Source organism: Lepidothrix coronata, unplaced genomic scaffold (assembly GCF_001604755.1).
Source record: "Lepidothrix coronata isolate B3197 unplaced genomic scaffold, Lepidothrix_coronata-1.0 Scaffold64, whole genome shotgun sequence".
Lineage (NCBI taxonomy): Eukaryota > Metazoa > Chordata > Aves > Passeriformes > Pipridae > Lepidothrix > Lepidothrix coronata.
In genome coordinates, this window is record NW_016690244.1 from 1,089,944 (window position 1) to 1,110,961 (window position 21,018).

Consider the following 21,018-nt stretch of genomic DNA (forward strand, 5'->3'; position numbering starts at 1 on the left):
TATTTCCACTTTTGTCCTCCACCCATTTACATGTACAGTGGACTTAGGTGTTGCCTGTAGGTATGTTTTCTGTCCTGTTCCATACTTAAGCTTCACAGTCTACTCCAGGTTATCTGTAAGAGTTTTTCAAACGGCAAAGAAATTTTTCAAAGCCATTTTTCCTCAGGAATCCCCATAAGATACAAGGCAGCAGAATACATAGTAAACACACACACACAGTTGATGAAATCATAGTTCTACTGTGAGAGCAATTAGCAACTCAATTGTTTTTTAAAAAAGCTTTAGCATTTAGTATTTTCATTTGAGTTGCTACAGTTTGATTAAGCCTGCTCTCCGAGTAATACTCATCAGGAATAATTTCTGCCTGTTCCCAACTCACATCAAGGTAGACCTGACACTACCCTAGATTCATAGGAAGGCCAATTTTTAACTCAGGAACCCTCAGAGAGGAAAAGAAAAGTGGTAAGCAACTAAGTGGTTATATCTTCAGAGTGTGTTGGAACAGTTGTAGAATACTTGACAACTCAGTTAAATACAACCCTCAGTAAGGGAGAGACATACTGAAACAAAATGCCTTCCAAAGCTGAAGGAATTTCCATCAGTGAAATTCCAGCACTCCCTTTTCTGGAAAAGAACCTGTCCTCATATTTACTTTCAGAAAATGACCTTTTACTAAAGTAAAAATGGTTGCCTGTAAAAAGGGGGTTTTGCACCATAGAAGTTACTGACTTTAGACCTCACTGAAGTAAACCAAAGAATTACACTTTGTCTGAAAAATCCAAGTGGCTGGTAAACACATGGCTCAACTGATGCTATTAGTTGCTTAATGCTCAGTACTTCATGCACAGTAGCACACAAATATTCCACAAAAACTGACCAAGGATGCTTCTTCACCTTTAGTACAGCTGGTCGAAATTGAGTCATCTGATCTGTTCAAGATGGTCATGTAAATTTATAATTAAGATGCAGTTTTAAAGAACAATGCAACATAAAAATACTACTGTAGCATCAGGAGATATACCTTCATAATTCCTAATCATGGCTAAGTTACAAGCTTGAGAGGAAAAAAAATTAATTCAACCCATACCAACTTAATATAAAGCAAATTACACCATGTGATACAAAAACTTTTAAAAGACCAACATTTTATTATACCTGCATTTCAGCGTTTTTACAGGAAAATTCAAACTTGCTTCTCCATATGCAAGGTGTACGCTTTCATTGTCTGAAAGCATTCTCTCTGCTTCCTGTAAATTCCAAGTAAGAAGTTTGTAAAATTAGTCATGCAGCAGAAACCAAAGTATCTCACACTGACAGTTATTCCATTCGGATAAGGTACTGGAGTTGCATGCAGGAGAAAAAGCTTATGACCTTTTCTCTTAGAAGTGTTTTATTCAGGCAAGGGAGATGGGAGAATGGGGAAGGAGGGTGTTACAAGCTTTGTAAGGAATTCAGCTAGGTGATGTACAGCAAGGCTGGACTTTTATGGAGAAGTTACACAAGCTGTATTACTATATTACTGGTAACTTGCAGTTGCTTTTAATGACAACTCCACACACACATGAGCACCATATATCCCTGATACTATGAGCAGTTTTGTGGTTAATTTAAGCAGGATAAGGCACCCTACTCCACCACTTCCATCTCCCCCCTTCCTTTTTCTCTCTCTCTTCATTTTCTCTCCTTCTAATCTGATGAAAGACAAAAAACTCAACATTTTTGTGTTAACTACTGCTTCTTTCCACTTTGCTTGGTAATTTTAATAAGAATCATAGTCCATAACAGCATAATTGAAACAGTGACTTAATTCCTTAACTGTCAGTAATAGTTCCTCTAGAATTAAATCTCATTAGTAAGGAATTTCAAAATGTATATTTGGTATATACGGTCATATGCTCAGGTCACTTAAAATTCTTTTTCATCTTATTATTTCCCAGTAATTTACAACATGCTTAGTTTGATTGTTTTCACACTTACTTCTTTCTCTTTTATCTTTTTGTCATCTTCTTTTTTCTTTTTACTTTCTGGCATAAGATCATCAAGCCAACTAAGCTCTCTTTTGGTGAAACATAAATCCATGAGCTTGCGAATGAACACTAAAGCTAGAACCTTAAAGGAACCACAAATGAAATTATTTATATTTAACTATTTAAATGAACAAAAATTCACACACGCTTTCAGCACACTCAATCTGTAGTTGAAGCCCTTTTTTCTACTACTAGTTTTATCTTACCACAAAGTTAAATAATTTCCACTTTCAACAGCTATTCACAATTGAACTGCTTATTTTCAGGAAATGAAAAGTCTTTGTGTTTCAAAGGGGTTTTTGGTTTCTTTCCCACTCCTTTCTTTCTTAAAGCAACAAACATCTTTTGAAGAGATTCTGGATAAATCACATACTCTTGTAAAATTACTAACTTGTAAAAAAGAAAACTTACCATCATAGGGAAAACAACAGCAGCTGCAGAGGCTTTAATCACCCACAACAGAACTAGACAAGTGAGTTGAATGACTGTAAAGATATGAACCTTCCAGAGTGGCACATAACGTAGATAAATCAAGTCAGGTTGATGTTTGGCAGGCATTCCAAACAGTTTTATACGGTCAAAAAACTGCACGGAAAATGAAATCATCCTTCAGTTAATTATTTTATGTCTCTCCGAAAGAAAATAAACATTTTTACAGGACTCCAGAAAGGTAAGCTAATTCCAAATAAAACACTAATGAAAGACACTGAATATTCAAGGAGGTGGAACTGGGGGCTATTTTGTTGGGTTCCCCCCCTCACACTAATAATAAAAAATTCCAGAATATTGCAGAAAATTTGTTTCTTGGCTAGACTATTGAAGGAATAAATTAAAAAGAACTGGAAAGTGAAGGCACAATACTGTAAGAATCGTGACAGGAAATTCTTCTCCACGCTATTCAGACAATATAGAGTAGCATTATTGTGGCTCACATAATTGTGGTGTGTTACAGTTTCCTTTTCAGTGTTAAACAAACTGCTCATTAATATCAGATTTTACCTGAATGCCCTTTAATGAAGATACTCCCATGTAAAGAAATACACCATACAGAACTGGCATTGGAATAAACTGGGGAAGAAAAAACACTCACAGTAAAAGTGGAATCAACACGGCATAAGATAGCAGTCCATATCAGAGAAAGACACAGACCAAGTTATTTTTTACTTTATATTTTACTGAAGTGAAATCTGTAAAATCTGAGGCCCTTTATAGAGAAAATATATGCATCACTGAGTAGCAAAAAAATCTAGAACTAACAAGGCTATCCCCAGGATTAAAAAAGCAGTTCCATCTTGACTGCCCATTCATTCAATTTTCTAAGTTGCAACCAAGATTTTTATTCATGCTAAGTATACTGCTTTATGTTGCAATTTGATAGGAACTGTATTGACACTACTGGATTCTGCACAACTTCATGAAATCACCATATGAAGTCTTACTTTTGATCACTTATCTTGCATTTCTGGAGCAGTTGAAACAAAAACCCCACCATACCAGCTGAGCTATGAAAGTCTGCTAGTTTTTCAGAGCTAAATTTTGCTTCAGTAAGATCAATTTAAAGTTTACTGCAGACAAAATTTATAATAATTTAAATAATAATATATAATATACATCTTATATAATTTAATATTAAATAATTTTATCCTTTAATATAATTTAAAGCCTAGTAAGATAACAAAGTTGTCCACTGATTTCAGTGGCACTTGCATCAAACCTCTACAGTGAAGCTTTCAAGTAAAGGACAGCCAACGTACAATTTGAAATCTTAATAAAAACTGCTGCTATCAAGCTTGAACAAAAGCCTTTAATTAAACAGTGCGGAATAAAACTATGCCTTAGGGATTCATTACTGCGTGTTTGGTGTGGCTAGTGTCTTCACTGTAAGCTCTATAATTTGATATTTTAACTTCTACTGCATTAAATCAGTATAAATCCACACATGGAACAAAAGCACAGCAACTGACAGATGCAAGGCTTTGTTCTCCTTACTTCTTTTGAACAATAACAGTCATTCACACTGAAAAAGAAAAACATTTAATAAAAAACAAGAGAAATTATGTCATTCCTATTACCACAGGTCCATTAAAAAAGTGTCAGTTTCTAAGAATCAGCTGTTTTAACATGGGGTAAACATCTTGCTTCAGCAATCAGCACTTTTAACTTTTGTTTTTGAGCAACAATAAATCTATTTCATTATTTTTGCTCTCGTTTCTGATTATTTGCATTATATAGCAAAGTTCTTGGTAGCTTTTCAACCAGAGATTGTCAACTCTGAATACCTATTTTTAGTAACTAGTAGGGCCTTATTGTTTTCAGACCTTGACATTCTTTAACACATACAAATGGCCAACTATTTAGAATTTATAATATGTAACTCTAATTACTAAACTATAGCTGTGTGTTCACAGGTTTATTCCTTCCCATTATCTAAATTTAAGAAGCTATGTTTCTCATGAAATTACTTATGATCTGTCTTTAAACTGACTTTTGCAAAGCTCTATAAAGGTACTAGCAATGATACAATATCTGATATTCTGGCAACAAAGAGCAGTTCTTTTGTTTCTCCTTTTAACTACTGGATTTGAAACAACTAAGCAGAAGTTGAACAGCTTTTAGTAAAATCTGAGCAAAAAGCCAACTGAACTGAGTAGTTTTCTTTCAATAAAGTCCTTGAAAGGCCACTAGGGATATCAATTAAGAGAAAAAGTGTAATCTGAAGCTACAATACGACCAGCAAAATCACTATTACACCATGATGATGCATAAGATACTCTTGACACTATAAGCATCAAATGAAGTTTAACAAGCTGAAGATAAGAACAAGTGAACAATATAATTTCTGACTATCACCTTTTAAACCAGATGGTTTTGTTCCTTCTGCTGTATTGTATTACTTCTGCTCAAGTAACTTGATATCTTTATCACACTCCTTTTCTCTCCCCATTTATGCACTCACATAAAAACTACGGTTTTTGGGTAACATATATTCAATAAAATAAAAAAGAGCTGGCAAGAAAACCAGGTATGACAGACAAAGGTTGCTTTCTTTACTACTCACTGCATTCCTAGTTTTCTCAGATTTTGTTTGCTTACATCCTCCCACACTGTTTCTATTCAACTAACATCTGTTGCTAAAAAAGAAATTAAAGAATGGGTCCAGGCATGTTTTACTTAACATAATAAAACTTCCTAACGTTATGAAATGCTAAATCACAACATCAAAATCAAAAGCACAAAGAAACTATTTTGGAAAAACTTTTACCTTTAACACAGAGGTCATGAACACTGACATCCCCATCAGCACAAAAATCATCAATCCTGTCACTCGCTGCTCCCGGATTCCCAAAAACTTTGGTTGTTCTCCTGGTGCTGAGCACTGAGATTCAACTTTCAGGCTGTTAACGTGACTTATAGACAGGACAGTTGCAGCAACAAACCACGGTAAACCCATGAGAGAACATATCCCCAACATAACACCAACCATCAGCAGATCAAGATGATAACCACAGCCTTTCTGTAAAATTAAGCAAACAAATATCTTGATAAACTTTCTATTCATATGATACCATATTCCCAACTCAGTCGGTAAACAATCTATAACTATAAAATTACATACTTTGAGAGGGTCTACAAAATTGTATTTGTTCTTTATTAGTCAATTTAAATATGTATTTAGTAGCTGTTGTTAATGTTCCATAAATTTGCAGAATGAATCTTATTTCAAATAAACTTGACTTACGCAACACTAGGCTTTCAGAAAAATTACTTTACCTTCAGTTTATGCTCTTTCCTGTTTATAATAACAGCTGTTATTTGTTGATCCATGAAAATGAGAATAGTACAGAGTAAAGCAGGAACAGCAGCAACTAAGAGTGTCCACCAAGGGTTGCTTCCAAGAGGATCTATGAACCATCCTCGGTCTTTTCGGGTGGGCTGTAAAAAAGCCCCAACAACAATAAGAATTAAATGACTATAACAGAATGCAGATTTTATTGCTGCAAACAACTTCAACAAACAACAGACCAGTTTCTTAAATATGCATTCAGATTTTTTTCCAATGGCTTTGACCAAAAGACTGATTTAGCTATTACAAGTGAACATAACATTTATGTGGAAAAAATTAAAACAAATCCATTCAATCCCTCATATTTGTACATTTGCACAAAAGAATGCTTCCTTTTCAGTTATAATATAAAGCAGTCTCTTCTGTCAGGTGAGACATCCATCTTTTCTGAGAGACTACTTGATCAACTACATTGTAAGCAAAAAAGAAACATTTCTGTTTCTATACAACTCCATTGATTTATTGTCTATAAAACAGCAAGCATTTTCAAAAGGTTTTATTTCTTACTTCAAATTTCTCTGGAACATGGAGTTTAGGAGAAGGTATTCCTATAAAATAGTCAATCAAAACCATGATTACTATGGTCAGAAATACTGCAAAGTCACTGATGGTAGAACGCACCTATAAAGGAAAGACTTGTGTTAAGTCTTGTTTTTTCATCATTACAATTTGCATGTACAGAAAGACAATTTCTCCCCTATGAAAAGTGAAGTCTGTCTACATTATACTATGCCACTGAACATTACATATATTTTCTCTGTTTTTTCACACTAAGCTGCCTGCCAGCATATGAAGTTGCATAAGATAAACATTCTGTACATCCAACTACCTCATAATGCTGTTCATCCAATTACGTCATTTAAAAGTTGTTTACTGCAAGAGGCAAAATAACTCCCTCATCATCTTCCTGTCCCCTCAACCCTACTAGGGGACTCAGCCATCACAGTTAGTCTCTTGTAGCTTAAGTCAGTAACATTACTGAAGAGTTCTGATATCAATATTCACACATTTGATGTTTTAATCGATAGGAGGCAGATAATCTGCAATACATTCAGATTACCAGAGATAATTTTATTAAACGTAAGGAACTTTTTGCAGGAGTAGACTGAGGTTTACAGAAGATCTAACCACTTCATTCTGCCTACAAGAAAATGTGTAAATCAGTCCAAGGATCATCATCATATTAGCCTCTATTAGAAAACATATTCCCCTGAGAAACCACTCAGAACTCTACAAACATCAGTAGTCTGGGGAAAGCAATCAAATGTTTTGCACGGATAAGCGAGGAAAACAGCAGCAGTATTATCTCTCCAAATGATATCTGGCAATTCTCATTAACTTAGGGGATTAGGTCTTCCAATGTTTAGAACATCTTGTTACAACTATACCAAAGTACAGAATAAGAAGTGAATTTTCTGCAGCCGATTTCTTTCCTCTAATGTCTTCATTTTTGCAATTATTAGTTAATTTGGGGGGTTTAATTTCCTTTTCTGTCTTAAAATAAATATCATAATAAAAATTTCAATTTAAGTTATATTAAGGTACTTATCACAAGATAACAATAGTCTCTAATCAGAATTACCTTAGTTGGGAAATAGCGTTTAGTCTTGAATTTCTTAAGGAAAGAGGAGAGGAAAAATGTTGTAAAGAATAGTATGACAGACCAGAAGAGAACATCTGGAATATATGGTCCGTGATGGCCACAAGCTGATCCACGAAACACACCATGAAATTTTAAACATTCCTGCAAAGAGAAAAACTCTTTAAATTTCTATGTTTTATACATTTAGTATATTCAATTAAGCTTGCAACTTTTCGATTTAAAACACATTTGAGAACGTCCACAATCCCAAAAAAGGGGGTTCTTTCCTTTATCACTACCTACCCTGAAATGCCAAAAATGTGTACTGTCTGTTCCAGAAAAGCCACAGTAGCCATCACTGATTATTTCAGCATGCCAAAATGTTGGGAGATGCCCAATTCCTTTACATTCACATTATTTCTATTCTGTTTTTCAAAGCATTGCAAGATAGAATGTATATAAAATAAAAGACTGAGGACTAAGCCCATGAAAAACAGAAGATCCAACATCAACTTTCAAGCTAACAGACATAAAAAAACCTTCTCCTCAGTTTCTCCCACCTCTTTATTGATGATTTTGTTTTGTTCTGATACAGTTAAGGAAAACAAACAGACTTCTAAAACAAGATTAATCCAACCATAAGAAAAAAGTTTCTGGCAAAGTAGAAATGCATGGTAAATAATGGATTTGAATAAAAAAGAAAACCAGGTCAGATGATCCCTATCCAAAAGGCTTATTGAAATGCAAAGCAAGAAGTTAAAGCAGATGCAAGGAGGTACAAGGAATCAACAAGCCAATAAATCAAATAGTTGGAAACAGCACTGCCATAACCTAGTCTTAAAGGGGAGTAATCACTGGAAATGTAACGTATGACAAGAATTCTTCCTGTTAACAACGTAGTTTGATTACAAGCATAACCAAATCCTGGATCAGTTCCATCTCTCAGGTAGACTAAAGGTGATTCACAGGATGAAAAGGCATATAAAATAAATAATAAAGTAAATATAAAAACTAAGTCCAAGAGAAACTGCCATTCTAAGTGATTATAGTAAACTAGAAGTCATTAGTGGTACACAGAAAACAGCACTGCTAAAGCCCAAGTAAAGCACTGAGGTTTTAGCATAGTACTTTTGCTGTGGAAAACACATACTTTCAGTGTTAATGTCTAGGCTTAGACACAATGGGAGCCCATAAACAGATTGCTGCTGCTGCTTTAGTAGCCTCAGATGCCTTAAGTGGGCACACAGAGCTAGCAAATGCAACACAAAATTTATACCAGATCCAAATCAAAGATGTAGGTGGAAACAAGATGCCAGGGTACACAAAGTGGCTGTACACAGCTGCATTTAGTCCACCTCACACCACCCAAGGAACTACTAATCAGCAAAAGTGTTTCTCCCTAAAGCTTCCCAGAGCACTTCCACATAGACACTATCCCCTCTTCACCTACCCACAAAATCAGATACTGGTATAAAATCCACTTCAGAAGGTAATGCTTTCAACCTTGTTCCAAACAGTTATTTTCAATTTCAAATAATTATTTTCTTCCAATCAATATTTAGGTAGTTCCTTTGATTCTGCTGTAGTTATACCAATGTCCAACAAACTAATGGAACATGTTTGCTACCCTATTTTTACTGCAGATTCCATCTTTACATCATCTTAAAAATATTTGTTCATCCTTTCCAGGAAACGGAAGAAACAAAGTTCCTGTTTATTCCCCTCATCATATTCATCTGCACTTCAGAAAGACAACTGTGCTGCCTATCAGGTTAAAGTGGCTACCTAAAGCAGACTACTGTAGCATTAGTATTAGCATTTACTAAAATATTAGCATTTACTGCCCTGGACTCGCTCACTGAAATCTCTACAATGACTGTTTAAAGCCTCATGGAAGGAATGAGAGGGTTCAGAAATACAGTTATAAGGAAAACAATCCACGTTCAAATAAAAAAAAGAAATCAGATGAAAAAATATTAATCAAACTGGTGTTGTGCAGATATTTTTTATACATACAAACACACAGAGACATATATAGACCTCAGATACTCACAGAAACTGTAAGGTTGCTCCATGCTATATCTTCCCCAGACTTATTCATACTCCTCCACACACGCAATGTTTCATTGCTTGGTTTCTCAGGCTCAGAACACACACATCTGAAGGGAAGAAAAAATTAGTTTTCCTGCTTTTAAGCTGTATGTGCCAAAATGCAGCAATGTGCAATAAATTCAAAAATGCTTAAGAGTTTAAGCCGGAGTTTATCTCAACCTTTTATGAAAGAAGCAGAGTACAAGGCTCCTCCTTACAGCATGCGAACTACTGGCATGGTGGGGGAAATCAAGAATCAAAGAGACAACTGCTGAGGAGGTTTAACAAATAGTACAGAAAAAAACCCAAACCTATGTATTTTAAAGAATGAGAAGCAGGTAAAATACTGACTTAACTATTTGACTGATCTGTCAGTTTTTAAAAACAGAAGCACCTAAAAAAAAATGAAATACAAAACATATGTGGACTTCTACATCTTGTGAGTAACAGATGAAAACAAAAGTCCAAATGACTCCACTTTCCAACAACCCTATACTAACAAATATTGTGTTATTTTTAAATAATTCAACAAACTTGGCACAAATAGTTTTCTATGACTGTGTACCAATGAAGGTTTTTAGACTTCTATACTGCATAACATCCCACAATGAGTGAATCTTCAGTTAGTCTTACTGCATACTAACATAAGAGGAAACAGAGATATTGAAACCATTTCATTTAAAAAACTGGTGTAGATGACTACATTTCAACAGCTCCTTTAACTCCTTTTCAAACTAGACTATGTGACTAGCCTCTAGAAGTTTCTAAGTCTTTTGTCTGTTCTAAAGCTCTGATAGTTAGCCATTTATCTTATATTTGCATGCCTTCTGATCTATACATGACCAAAACCTGTCATGTTGAAGTAAGACACCATTTTTGAGTATGCAGTGAGCTAACTGAAGATATAAATGCATACAGTGCTTGGGTTTAAAGCAACTACATAACATGCTTTTTTTAGTAACATTTTTGTAGGAGTAAAAGTGTCCCTCCCTATTGCACTCTTTTTCACACTTGGACCAGAAACCCTTCTGACAGGTTGACAGAAGCACACATCAAATAAAAAAATAAAAAAAACCTCAAACCAAACCACAATTTTGATTTAATGGGATGTTTTCAAATAAAATTCAAGTACACCAAATGATAAGCTTAACAGGTAAACATTTATGTAGAAGAAAAGAAACAGGTAATAAGCAAGAAATGAGTCTCCTTTTCTATGAGATTCACCAAGACACTAAAAAAAAACCCAAAGAACCACGGAAGGGCAAATTTGCATTTGATGGTGTGAAGGTAAAGAAGGAAAAAAACCACTAAATGTGCAAAGGTAGAAAGAACCTAGATTTGCAAAGTACAACGTTTTGGGGACTTAAAAATTAGTAAGTAAACATAATTTGTTAACTGAATCCTACAGTAACAGCAAAAGGAAATAGGAGAGGACTGAAAAGCAGTAATTCATACAAGGTAGTTGCAAACACAGACTCATCAGAGGAGAAAAGAATTGCAACCATAAGTACGATGAGAAAAAAAACAAAGCATACTTAGTTGTTAGTCAAGGCAGTAACATAAACAAGCATGCTGAAAGGGAAGACTGACAAAAGAAATTTCTCAACAAATGCAATGAAGATAATGGATGCCACCAAGTAGATAAGTGGAAATCCAGAAGAAGAAAAAAACCAGAAAATGTAAGAGTATTGAGATTGTCTCTTTTCTTCTTTTTTTTTCCCTCCGTACCCCCAATGGTGAAGAGTGTGCAAAACAAGCATGCTTATCTAAGTGAGCCACAAGACAAAGAGCAATTGTAAAAGGCTGAATCTCCTACAGCTTTGTGATAGAAAAAAAATACAGGACAAATCAAAGCTGAACACCGTAGTACGTCCTGAAAGACATGTGATATCTCACAGAGGCAAACCAAAGAAAAATCACACTTTCTTCTCTCCACCCTCGTGGCCTGCCTGTGGCAAAACACAATCAGGTGGCGAGGGCTAGAAGACCTACAGAGCAGTTTCTGCCTTATTAGTGAATTTAACATGCTCATATAAGAGTCCAGTGAGGTCCCAGAGCCATTTAAACAGAGGGATGATCAGCCAGTAAATAAAGGGAAATTGGGAAGTGAATGTACTTCCATGGCCCACTCCTGGCAACAGGACCTGGTCTTAAAAGCTGTTAAGACAATAAAGTGAGTGCAAATGTCATGTGTGAACAGAACACAAGAAGCAGTCTGAGAGGGTGTTTGCCTTTTCATCCTGAAAAAAAGTAGCAAAGAAGTAGCAATGTTTGTAAAAGTGAGAAGAGATCTTGGAGTAGACACACAATAGTCAAAACCTTGCCAGAAGTCACTCTGTGTGCAAGATGAGCTCTGCCTTAGCCAGGCAGAGCAGCTGCCCAGCGGAATGGTGAGTACTCTGCTCTCCAGCTAGGGAGTGACTGCCCAGTGCAACAAGCAGGAACTCCCACCTCAGGTGTATGGACATGACCTCGCTGGGGGCTCCCTCACCACCACTTTGTAACCACACAGGTACAACTAAAACTGGAGGATGCACATGGTCCAGCAGGAGGGGGGGCATTAGCAGAGAAACCTGTACTTCTCAAAGATGGTGTGTGAGACTGTAATCCACATGTCTGGAGCAGGAGGGTAAATACTGGTGTGGGTGCACCAATTGGAGATTAGTAACAGAAGACAATTTAAAAATGTATAGGTTCTTACTAGTATTTCTGAAGTGTTCTCACATTGTGGTTTATCTGCTGTATTACTGATACTGATCTTGAACATATGGATCACTGATAAACAGTTTATTTTGTGTTGCTGATGAATCAAAGAACAGCTGCACTTTTGATTTCATTTAAGCTATGTGAAATGAGCAGCTTCTCTCAGCAACAGTGAGCAGAATCTCCTTCTGGCAGGTGTGAGCTCGTAATCCAACTCCTCCTCTTTCATGAAACTATAATATAAGCTTTGATTTCTAGAAGTAGTAAGGCAGAACTCCTTTTCTGACCTTTAGTAAAGCTGCAGTTAAAGCAGGCTTTGTCACGGCCCCTCATCCCTTCCAACCACCCATAGCTAAGGCAGAGAATTCAATTCCACTGCATCCTGAATAGAATTTTTCTGAGGTTTCTCATGCCCATACCACCCCCAGCATTCCTCCTACCCTTCCTGGAAGAGGCACCCATTGCTAGTTAGTAAATGGTATGTCTCTATATTTTCCTACTTATTTCACTAACAGATAGAAACTTGGTACTTACGAATATAAAGTCAGTTTATTCAAATCATTGTGCATATTGAAGGCATATACTTCTCCCAAATGAAAAAGCTTTTCCAATGCCTCATAGATAAATATGATGCATATAAGGGCGGCAAAAGCTTCCTCAGTAAAACGAGTGATGTAGCACACAAGGCTGCTGGCATCAGTGGCTACAAGCACAATGCATAGAAATGCAGTCCACAGACCAATGCTAGTTCGCAGGGAGAGGTAGGAAAGATCGTAATCCCTGTGTGAACAAAGAAACAAAAAGTATTAACTGAGCCAAAAATCATGAATACTATATTCTATTTGAAAACAGATACTGAGGCCAAGCTCAGTAGGTATTCATCCCTTTTCTCATCCTTGATGTTAGCTCTGAAGGACACAAACTTTTTTTGTCTCATCTTCCACCAAAGCAAAGCAACACAGCAAGGTGTTTCTAGGATTGACAGTGCAACTACCTAGCTTGGGAAGCACCACAGGGATGATCTCTCCAGAACTACCCAGATGGTTTCTCCTGGATTGATCTGCCGATCAACCCTTGCTTACCCCTGCAGAACTAAAACCAACATGTCCATACACTCAGAATATAACTTTAATTAAAGTCTTAAACACTTCTTATCACTGATTTTCTCATTAAGGTTCATCAGTGCCTCACAGCTTTCCCAAACTATATAAATTTCTCAGTCTCTTGCCACTGCATTTATCATCTTGGACATATACACATTTAATGCACATATGTTTTCAATTACAGCTATTCTAATAGGTTAGAAAGTTAGAAAGTTCATCGGGCTAATATAAACATCACTTACCTGCAAAATTTAAATAATATTTTTTCAAATACTAGAACTGGTCCGGTGCTTCCCAAGATAGTAAGAGGTTGCCCCGCAAAGAGAGAATAGGCAATCCCAGTTAATGAGGCTCCAAAGAGAGACTCTATTGCACTCTGTTTGGGGGAAAAGAAACTGCTGTAACTATGCTGCCTTTCAGGTTAACGTTTAGCATCACATCTGCATAAATACAGCTTTAAGACGCATTAACTTAGAAACAAGACAAGATGTAAAAACATTGCAATTAATATTGATGTTTGAGACAAGAATAACTTAACACAGTTTTGCAGTAACAATACCATGGACAAAAGATTTTGAAAGTTTCACTCCTGAGAAACATAAAGCCATCCAACTAGAACAAGTTACTAGTCCTGCTAGCTATGGAGGAAAAGCATACCAACAATTATATATATGTTTAAAACATAAATTTAAAAAAAAAAAAGTTACTGAACATGTAGTTTATGGGAAGACTTATCTGTCTCTGTAAAGAAAATTAATATATATATTGCAACATACCTGTGCCAAAACATGATACGGCCTGCCGTATCAAACCTGCATTAGTCAACCAAGCATTACAAAAGAAAAAACAAACTGACAGGCGGAGGTGCAGGGGAAATTACTGAACAATACTGGTTTATGTATACATGACACCAAAAATAGATGAGCAGTAAACCAATGTCCCACCTGGTAATGCATTTCTTTCACTGAATTAAGATAACTACTTCAGTTCTTGAATTAAATGTTTTACTATAACATTATCTGCTAAAAAACAAACCAGTTAAAATGCACCTCAAAAGGGAGGGGCAGGAATTTTAAATACTAAAATTATACTAAATTTAATTTTGAAAATACTTAACTACACCACCTACCACTATAAGAAGTCATGGATTACAGATTCCTGTAATGGAATTACAGGGTTTCTGATGGAATTTTTAGGCGTTTGCTATTATGCAATTATGCAAGCCTAGTATCTGTGCAATCTTGAGTTCCAATTCAGGAAAGCATCTGAAAATGGTCAAAATGGTTTGCTGAACTGGGGTTATTAAAAATGAAAATGAGTCCTTTGTTCATTATATTAGGAGAAAAGATATAATCCCAGTCTCTTGTTCTATTACCTTTGAATTAGTGCTTTTGGTTAGTCAATGCATTAACCTTGGGGCTCTCAGTCAGGGTAGCAGGGAGAGGAGTACTGTGGACGTGATGACCTCTGAGAATGCGAGGGAAGGTTTCAAAGACAAACTGTGTACCTTACAGTATCAGCTACTGTGCTTGAAAATGTGTGTGCAGTAACTAAATGTTTTATTCAATGATGCACACCAAGTATCTGAAGGCAGGAACAAACCCACAAACAATTCCAGATAGCTAAAAGAAAGAAGGTGTTTAAGAATCAAGCTTATAAAGGAGTATATTTTCATAATTATACGTGTAAATTCAGAATTTACACTGACATTTTGATAATAATTCCTACATTTAGAGTGGCGATACCAGCATGCAAAAAAGATACAATTTACTTCTGTATTTTCTATCAGCTTCAAGTGCTACATCAATTAACAAAAATTTGAGTCAACGGAAATATTTGGAAGAGATAGAAGAGTTAACTGAATTTTAATATAATACAAGCTTTAAAACTTCATCTAAGTATCAAGAAGAATTTTATATCATTATAAGCTTTACCAGAATCTTAAACTTTGTAAAGGACATGTCTGAATATATGCTTCCCTCCCCTGAAAGGACAAAGCCTTGTTTCTTTGTGATAGATTTAAAAACAGAAAATACACTTCAAACTAGTTTACTCATAAGCCAATTGACACTAAGTTATTAACATTGCTGATATGAAGTAATTTTTCCCTGCTCCAAAAACTCAAGTACAATGATATTCTGGTGAAAAAGGTGCTGGTATTATGTTATATAACACTATCAAAATTTTATAAGGACATGATTCACATTCAAGTCATTTACAATGAAGAGTATTTTCTGCTCATAAACCTTAGACACTTGATTTTATTGTGACCAAGATACCTTTAGTGCAAGCACATACATATCCTGTCCGTTACATAAACACACAATGAACTGCTCGCCATACACCGCAGGCATTATCATCCTCGTAGGCCTACTACTCAAGGCCAGTACATGTTCTTGGCTATCCACCTTGAGCCTCTGACTTTGCCTAAAGTAGGCCTAGTGGGATGGTGCACCTTTACTGCTATTCATTACTTTTAAGTAGCCAAAAAGAAGGCAATGCAAGCCATTCATCCAACAAGGCAGGATAAACATTTTTTACCTCCACTGTGCATCTTCTCCTGTTCACATGGGTTCCCCACATTTTCCACAGCATTTACCTTTTGGGGAAGATCTGCTTTGGGGCAGGCTAATCAAGTGTTGTGGGTAAATTCTTCAAATACAAGTATAAATAAATGAGACAAATGCACACAGTGACTTGCCTCTGAAGGTCTAAAAGCCTGGCCACTACCATTCTTTGTACTCACTATTCTGCCTTGTGTAGCTTCTCCCAGGAGCCCTCCAAAAGTGATTACAGGAGACATACAGGCACAGTATAGGAAAAGAATCGAGGCCAGGCACTGCAGGCTTAATGCATCCTTGAAGTCACTCAAGAAAAAAGGTGCTTTCCTTTGGATGTCAAGTATCAAACCACCAAAAAGCCTAAATAGGTGAGATGAAACTCGTCAAACTGTACACTAAAGGATTCTAGCTAGTTCAAAACTATGGGCTACACATCACTGCCAGTGCCTATTGCCGGCACAAATTAGCTATTTCATAATCCAGATTAAATCATAACAGTTAAAAACATAAATGAGAATATTATCTATTCCAATTCAGCAGTATTCCAAATACAATCAAGCAGGTTAGCCACATTTTTTAAAGCTGGCTAGGTATTGTTGTATATGGGCTAGATACTGAAAAAATAACTTTGCAAACTATTTTACCTAAATGCTGTTTAAAGTCAAATCTGTTTTATGATATTCCAAACAAGGAACAGAAGAAATATGCTAAACATCAACCAAGACCACTGCATTGATACATTTCAATATTACTACTCCAAGTAGTAATTTTGAAATACTACTTGTTGGAGTAGTGATTTGAATTCCCTACATACATATGATTAGGTCCCTAAATAAATTTAGGTTGGTATTTGCATCTGGAGTACACAGATATTCTATAAATGTAAATACAAAACCAAATATACGTAAGTTAGTTTAACCAGATAAATTATTACCAAGATATTAAAAAGATTTGGCAATTTAAAAAAACTTTAGAACTCCAAAATACCAGGTATTAATTTGCACTTACAAAAATTTATTTTAATAATTAAAAAAAAAACAACCAAACATTCCTAAGAACAAGAACAGCTTCATCTGTGGGCAGAAACGAACTTCTCAGCTCCACATAGTGTCTACAAAGAGGCAAAAAGTAATTATAACAAATCACAATGGTAAGTAAAAATCAACACAAATGTTGTAATGCCTTTCTTGTAAATGTATGAGAAAGATGCATTGCATTTGGAAGTTTATTATTCTGGGGAAAACAACACTGCACGTATACTCCAGAATCTCTCAGTTGATTTAATCTTTACTCTCATTTCAGATCTTAAAGTTTAATCTTAACCAAGTATTTCCAGTGTTGGGATTTCTTTGGAAAGTATTTCATAATTAACAGAGAATAACAACTGAAAGAAATTCCTCAATTTTATTTTAGGTCTAAAAGAAACCTGACCAAAACTCAAAGCTAACCAATACCAAAGTACTTTTTGCCACTTTATACTTCTTGTTGTTCCATTTCATATATGTTTAATAAAACAGATTTGCATTAATGTATATTTTTAGTACCTAGCCCAATACTTAAAATTGCATATGCCTGCTGTAATTATGATAATTGCATGCTCTTGAAGATTAAAATTTAAAACCCAACTCTTAAAAGTCAGTTAGTTAAATTAGGCAGCATCTTATGTGAAATCCTTCGCAAATGTGTTGAGAAACATTGCCACAGGCTTGAAAATACTTCAGCAGATTGGCACTTACAGGCAAGAATCCAACACTTGAAAAGGACAAAGGATGCACTCTGACACTTATAGCATGATTTTTTTATGTTCAAAGTCAATCATTAAGATGAAGATTTATCACTTCTATTTCTTTATGGTAGCTAGCATTTAGGGAAGTGAACACACCTTCCAGTTCTCTGAAGTTCAGGTCCAGCATGATGGCCTTCTTCTTTGAGAGTCTCTCCTGTAGGAGTAGATCCATTTGGAAATTTAGGTGCCTTCCTTTTCTCCTACAGAAAAGACAGGGGGAAAAAAAAGGAAAAAAAAAACCAAAAAGAAAAAAGAGATTCTCTGAGACTAAAAAGTATAGTTAAAAGACAGCGTGCAGAGACATTATGCCTTCCAAACCTTTTTTGATATTCCCAGATTATCAGCCATCCTCCATTTGCCAAATTCATCTTTTGTTGTTTACAGACAACTAGAACTGTACAACACTCTCCAAAAGATCTTACTAGTACCTTGCACAACAGTATTAATCTTTCCTCTTTCTACGAGAAATAGGTTCCTGAAACATGATAAAACAAAGCCTGGCTTTTCAAGACACAGTAGAGGCTCAACCATGAGGCCCAGAAATATTGAGATACTTTTTCTCAACCATTTCCAGAGCAGAAACCTCTAGCACTTTATGACATGCACAGTATTTAACTGAAGTATAAATGAGAAGTCACTCCCCTCCCGAACAGGCTGCTCACCAGCTCCTCATAAATTTCTCAGCTCAATTTTCCTTCCAAAAAACCTTGAGACCTGCTTATTTTGGAAAAAAGTTACATGGTAGCCTTAGGCAATTCACCAATAAACTGCATTGCTGTCACTCCCTTTTATTCCAGCGGCTCCACCGAAACACCACTAGACTCAACCTTCTGAAGCAAGAGCACTGGTCTCTCCCCTGCTTTTGATCCCGTCAGCCCAAATTCCCCTAAGCTGTAAAGAGGGAGAAGGAGAAGAAACAATCTCTCTAAGGACTCACTTTTCCTGGCTCTCATTCTAAGCCTGTATCATCACAACTGAGTGGTATGATCAATTTTTATCTATTTCATACATATTCTGCGAACACTATAGACAAAATACATTAAGGCATTTCAATCAAAGCTGCATGCAAACAGAAGTCTTTATAAGAATAAAAATATTCTTGCTGATCATTGCTAGACTGGTAGCAAAATTTATAATACGAACTCAGGTACAATTTCTGACCAATTCTCCTACTTCTCATATGAACTCATTTCAGTACTTCAGAAGGAAATATAGTAAATACAATTTACTTAGCAGCATAGCAGAAAACTGATTAATGTCTTTTTCCCCCTCTTCTTTTCTTTATTTCTCTTTTTTTAATATTTTTTTAACTTAAATTGACAATCCACTTTTTTTTTGCAAAATAGATGTGGGGACTTTCCTGATGGTTTTCAGCCAAGTGGATATCAGCTAGCAGTATGCCCAGGTGGCCAGAAAGGCCAACGACATCTTTGTCTGTATCAAGAATAGTGTGGCCAGCAGGACTAGAGCAGTGCTTGTCCCTCTGTACTTGGCAGCTCAAATCCTGTGTTCAGTTTTGGCCCCCTCACTACAAGAAAGACTGGACTTTTTTTTTTCTTTTACCTGGGAAGGAACACTTTTTGGCGGCTCAATTCGTATAGAAGGATCCCACTCTCCTGGAGGCAGGACTGTCACTTGGTCTAAAAATTCATCAATTCCTGACAACAAATCATTTCGGTCTTTTGCTTTATAGGCAACATCATGGAAAACCTACAAGAAAAAAGTACTCAACATTTGTTTTTATTTTATTTTTCTGAAAGAGTAACTGGTTATCATTATATAATGATTACACTTCATTAGTTTTAATTTAAAAGACCTGGAAAATATAGGTCCTGAAAAGTTCGACTTCTGCTTTACCTGCATACTTTTGCATTAAAAGCTACCTGTATGCACATTCCTATGGACCATAAAATGAGGCAGTTTTATCTTCAAACTCAGAATGAATACTGAGTTCACTTTTAAAATTAAATTAAAAGTTAATCTTCAATATTCAGGCCATCAAATTCATGTACTATTGCCTGAATAATTCTGCCCTACAGCCACTGTACCACTGTGCTGTGCGAAATCAGGACAGAAAGTATTTCAAATGAGTTTCAAACCAAAACACAAGTTTTTATTAAGAATAAAAACTTCATTTGTATACATCTAGCTTAATTAAGTTTAAAAGACTACTTAAAAAGCACATGAAAACAATCCTCCAACTATTAAAAAACAAAACAAAACCACTGCACTGTTTTACAGATGACAACAGAAAACTCTGAATTTACAAACAGGCAGTATAAAATAAAAAAACAGTCCTTGAACCCCAAGACGTATTTTATACACAGAGAGAAGAAAATGTGCTAGTTTTGCTATTAAAAAACTGTCTGCAGAAGATGATCCTAAATTGCTTCTGTACACTTGAAACCTGAACTGTTTGTCTCTAATTACCCGACCATTAAATTATCTGATCTTAAATTAGATCTTGTAAGCCTATTTAGGTCTTTTAGACCACTAAATAATTCATATTTTTTCATATTTCAATGATCTACAGTATTCCTAAAAATCAGATCAGCCTACCTAAAAAAATCAGAACATGCAACTAAAGCTTTCAATATTCAGTTCTCACATTGAACAAAAACTCTATTCACAGGTTGGTTACTCAACTGCAAAATGTCAATTTTTTGGTTTACATTTCCAAACTTCAAATTGTGCTAGAGTAAAAAGTACTTGAATTTCTGCTAGATAACCCTAAAAATTATCAGCAATTCAGTAGGTGGCGCTCAATGTGAAGCCAAATTTAAAACATCCTAATTCTGCTCAGTAAGATGGCAACGACCTTAAAAGTTCTGATTCCCCTGTGGCCTTTAAAACCAATAGGGTTCTTAATATATGACTTCAAATGGCAAGAAGAATTCTAATTTTAATTATTTGACCTTGGTTAGATAAAAAAATACCTATGATGACTCAATTGCATGCATTCTTAAAACCCTCTGTCCTGAACACTTACACAGTCTGTTGCATCCTTTTTAACATACAGTGATTCATATCAAAACCAGTTCTATATAGTCTTTCTGTTAACTGATTTAAAACAAAAATGAAATCTATACACCAAAGCCCAAATAACTTTTTCAGAAATGCATTTAGGATTTCTTCAAGACAGACAACGAGGAAAGTTAATTTACCATGATCTACTTCACCAACACAAGAAATAATTAACCGTTATTCATTTAACCAGTTTGCGGGGTTTTTTCTTTAACCTGTCACTCCAAAATCATTTCTTGAAATCAGGTGGTAAATATATTATTCTAGACTTTAACTACAAGCATTTAAAATACATCA

The 21,018-nt window shown here is 35.5% G+C and overlaps 1 protein-coding gene across 9 annotated transcripts in view; it reads right to left on the reverse strand.

Annotated features, from left to right (window-relative positions):
- SLC4A7 (solute carrier family 4 member 7) overlaps window positions 1-21,018 on the reverse strand; it is a 93,677-nt gene that overhangs the window by 8,241 nt on the left and 64,418 nt on the right. For all 9 annotated transcript variants that reach the window (XR_001875320.1, XR_001875319.1, XR_001875318.1 and 6 more), the window contains exons 10-23: window positions 19,261-19,407; window positions 17,794-17,897; window positions 16,097-16,271; window positions 13,593-13,726; window positions 12,782-13,027; window positions 9,507-9,612; window positions 7,454-7,615; window positions 6,379-6,492; window positions 5,799-5,960; window positions 5,290-5,541; window positions 3,027-3,095; window positions 2,439-2,612; window positions 1,978-2,109; window positions 1,156-1,247 (exon numbers count right to left, since the gene is read on the reverse strand). Coding sequence is in view for 5 of the 9 variants with exons in the window: in XM_017817984.1 (XP_017673473.1) it covers window positions 1,156-1,247; window positions 1,978-2,109; window positions 2,439-2,612; window positions 3,027-3,095; window positions 5,290-5,541; window positions 5,799-5,960; window positions 6,379-6,492; window positions 7,454-7,615; window positions 9,507-9,612; window positions 12,782-13,027; window positions 13,593-13,726; window positions 16,097-16,271; window positions 17,794-17,897; window positions 19,261-19,407 (2,069 nt within the window). In the remaining 4 variants the exon portion in view is untranslated. The remainder of the gene's footprint in view (window positions 1-1,155; window positions 1,248-1,977; window positions 2,110-2,438; window positions 2,613-3,026; window positions 3,096-5,289; window positions 5,542-5,798; window positions 5,961-6,378; window positions 6,493-7,453; window positions 7,616-9,506; window positions 9,613-12,781; window positions 13,028-13,592; window positions 13,727-16,096; window positions 16,272-17,793; window positions 17,898-19,260; window positions 19,408-21,018) is intronic.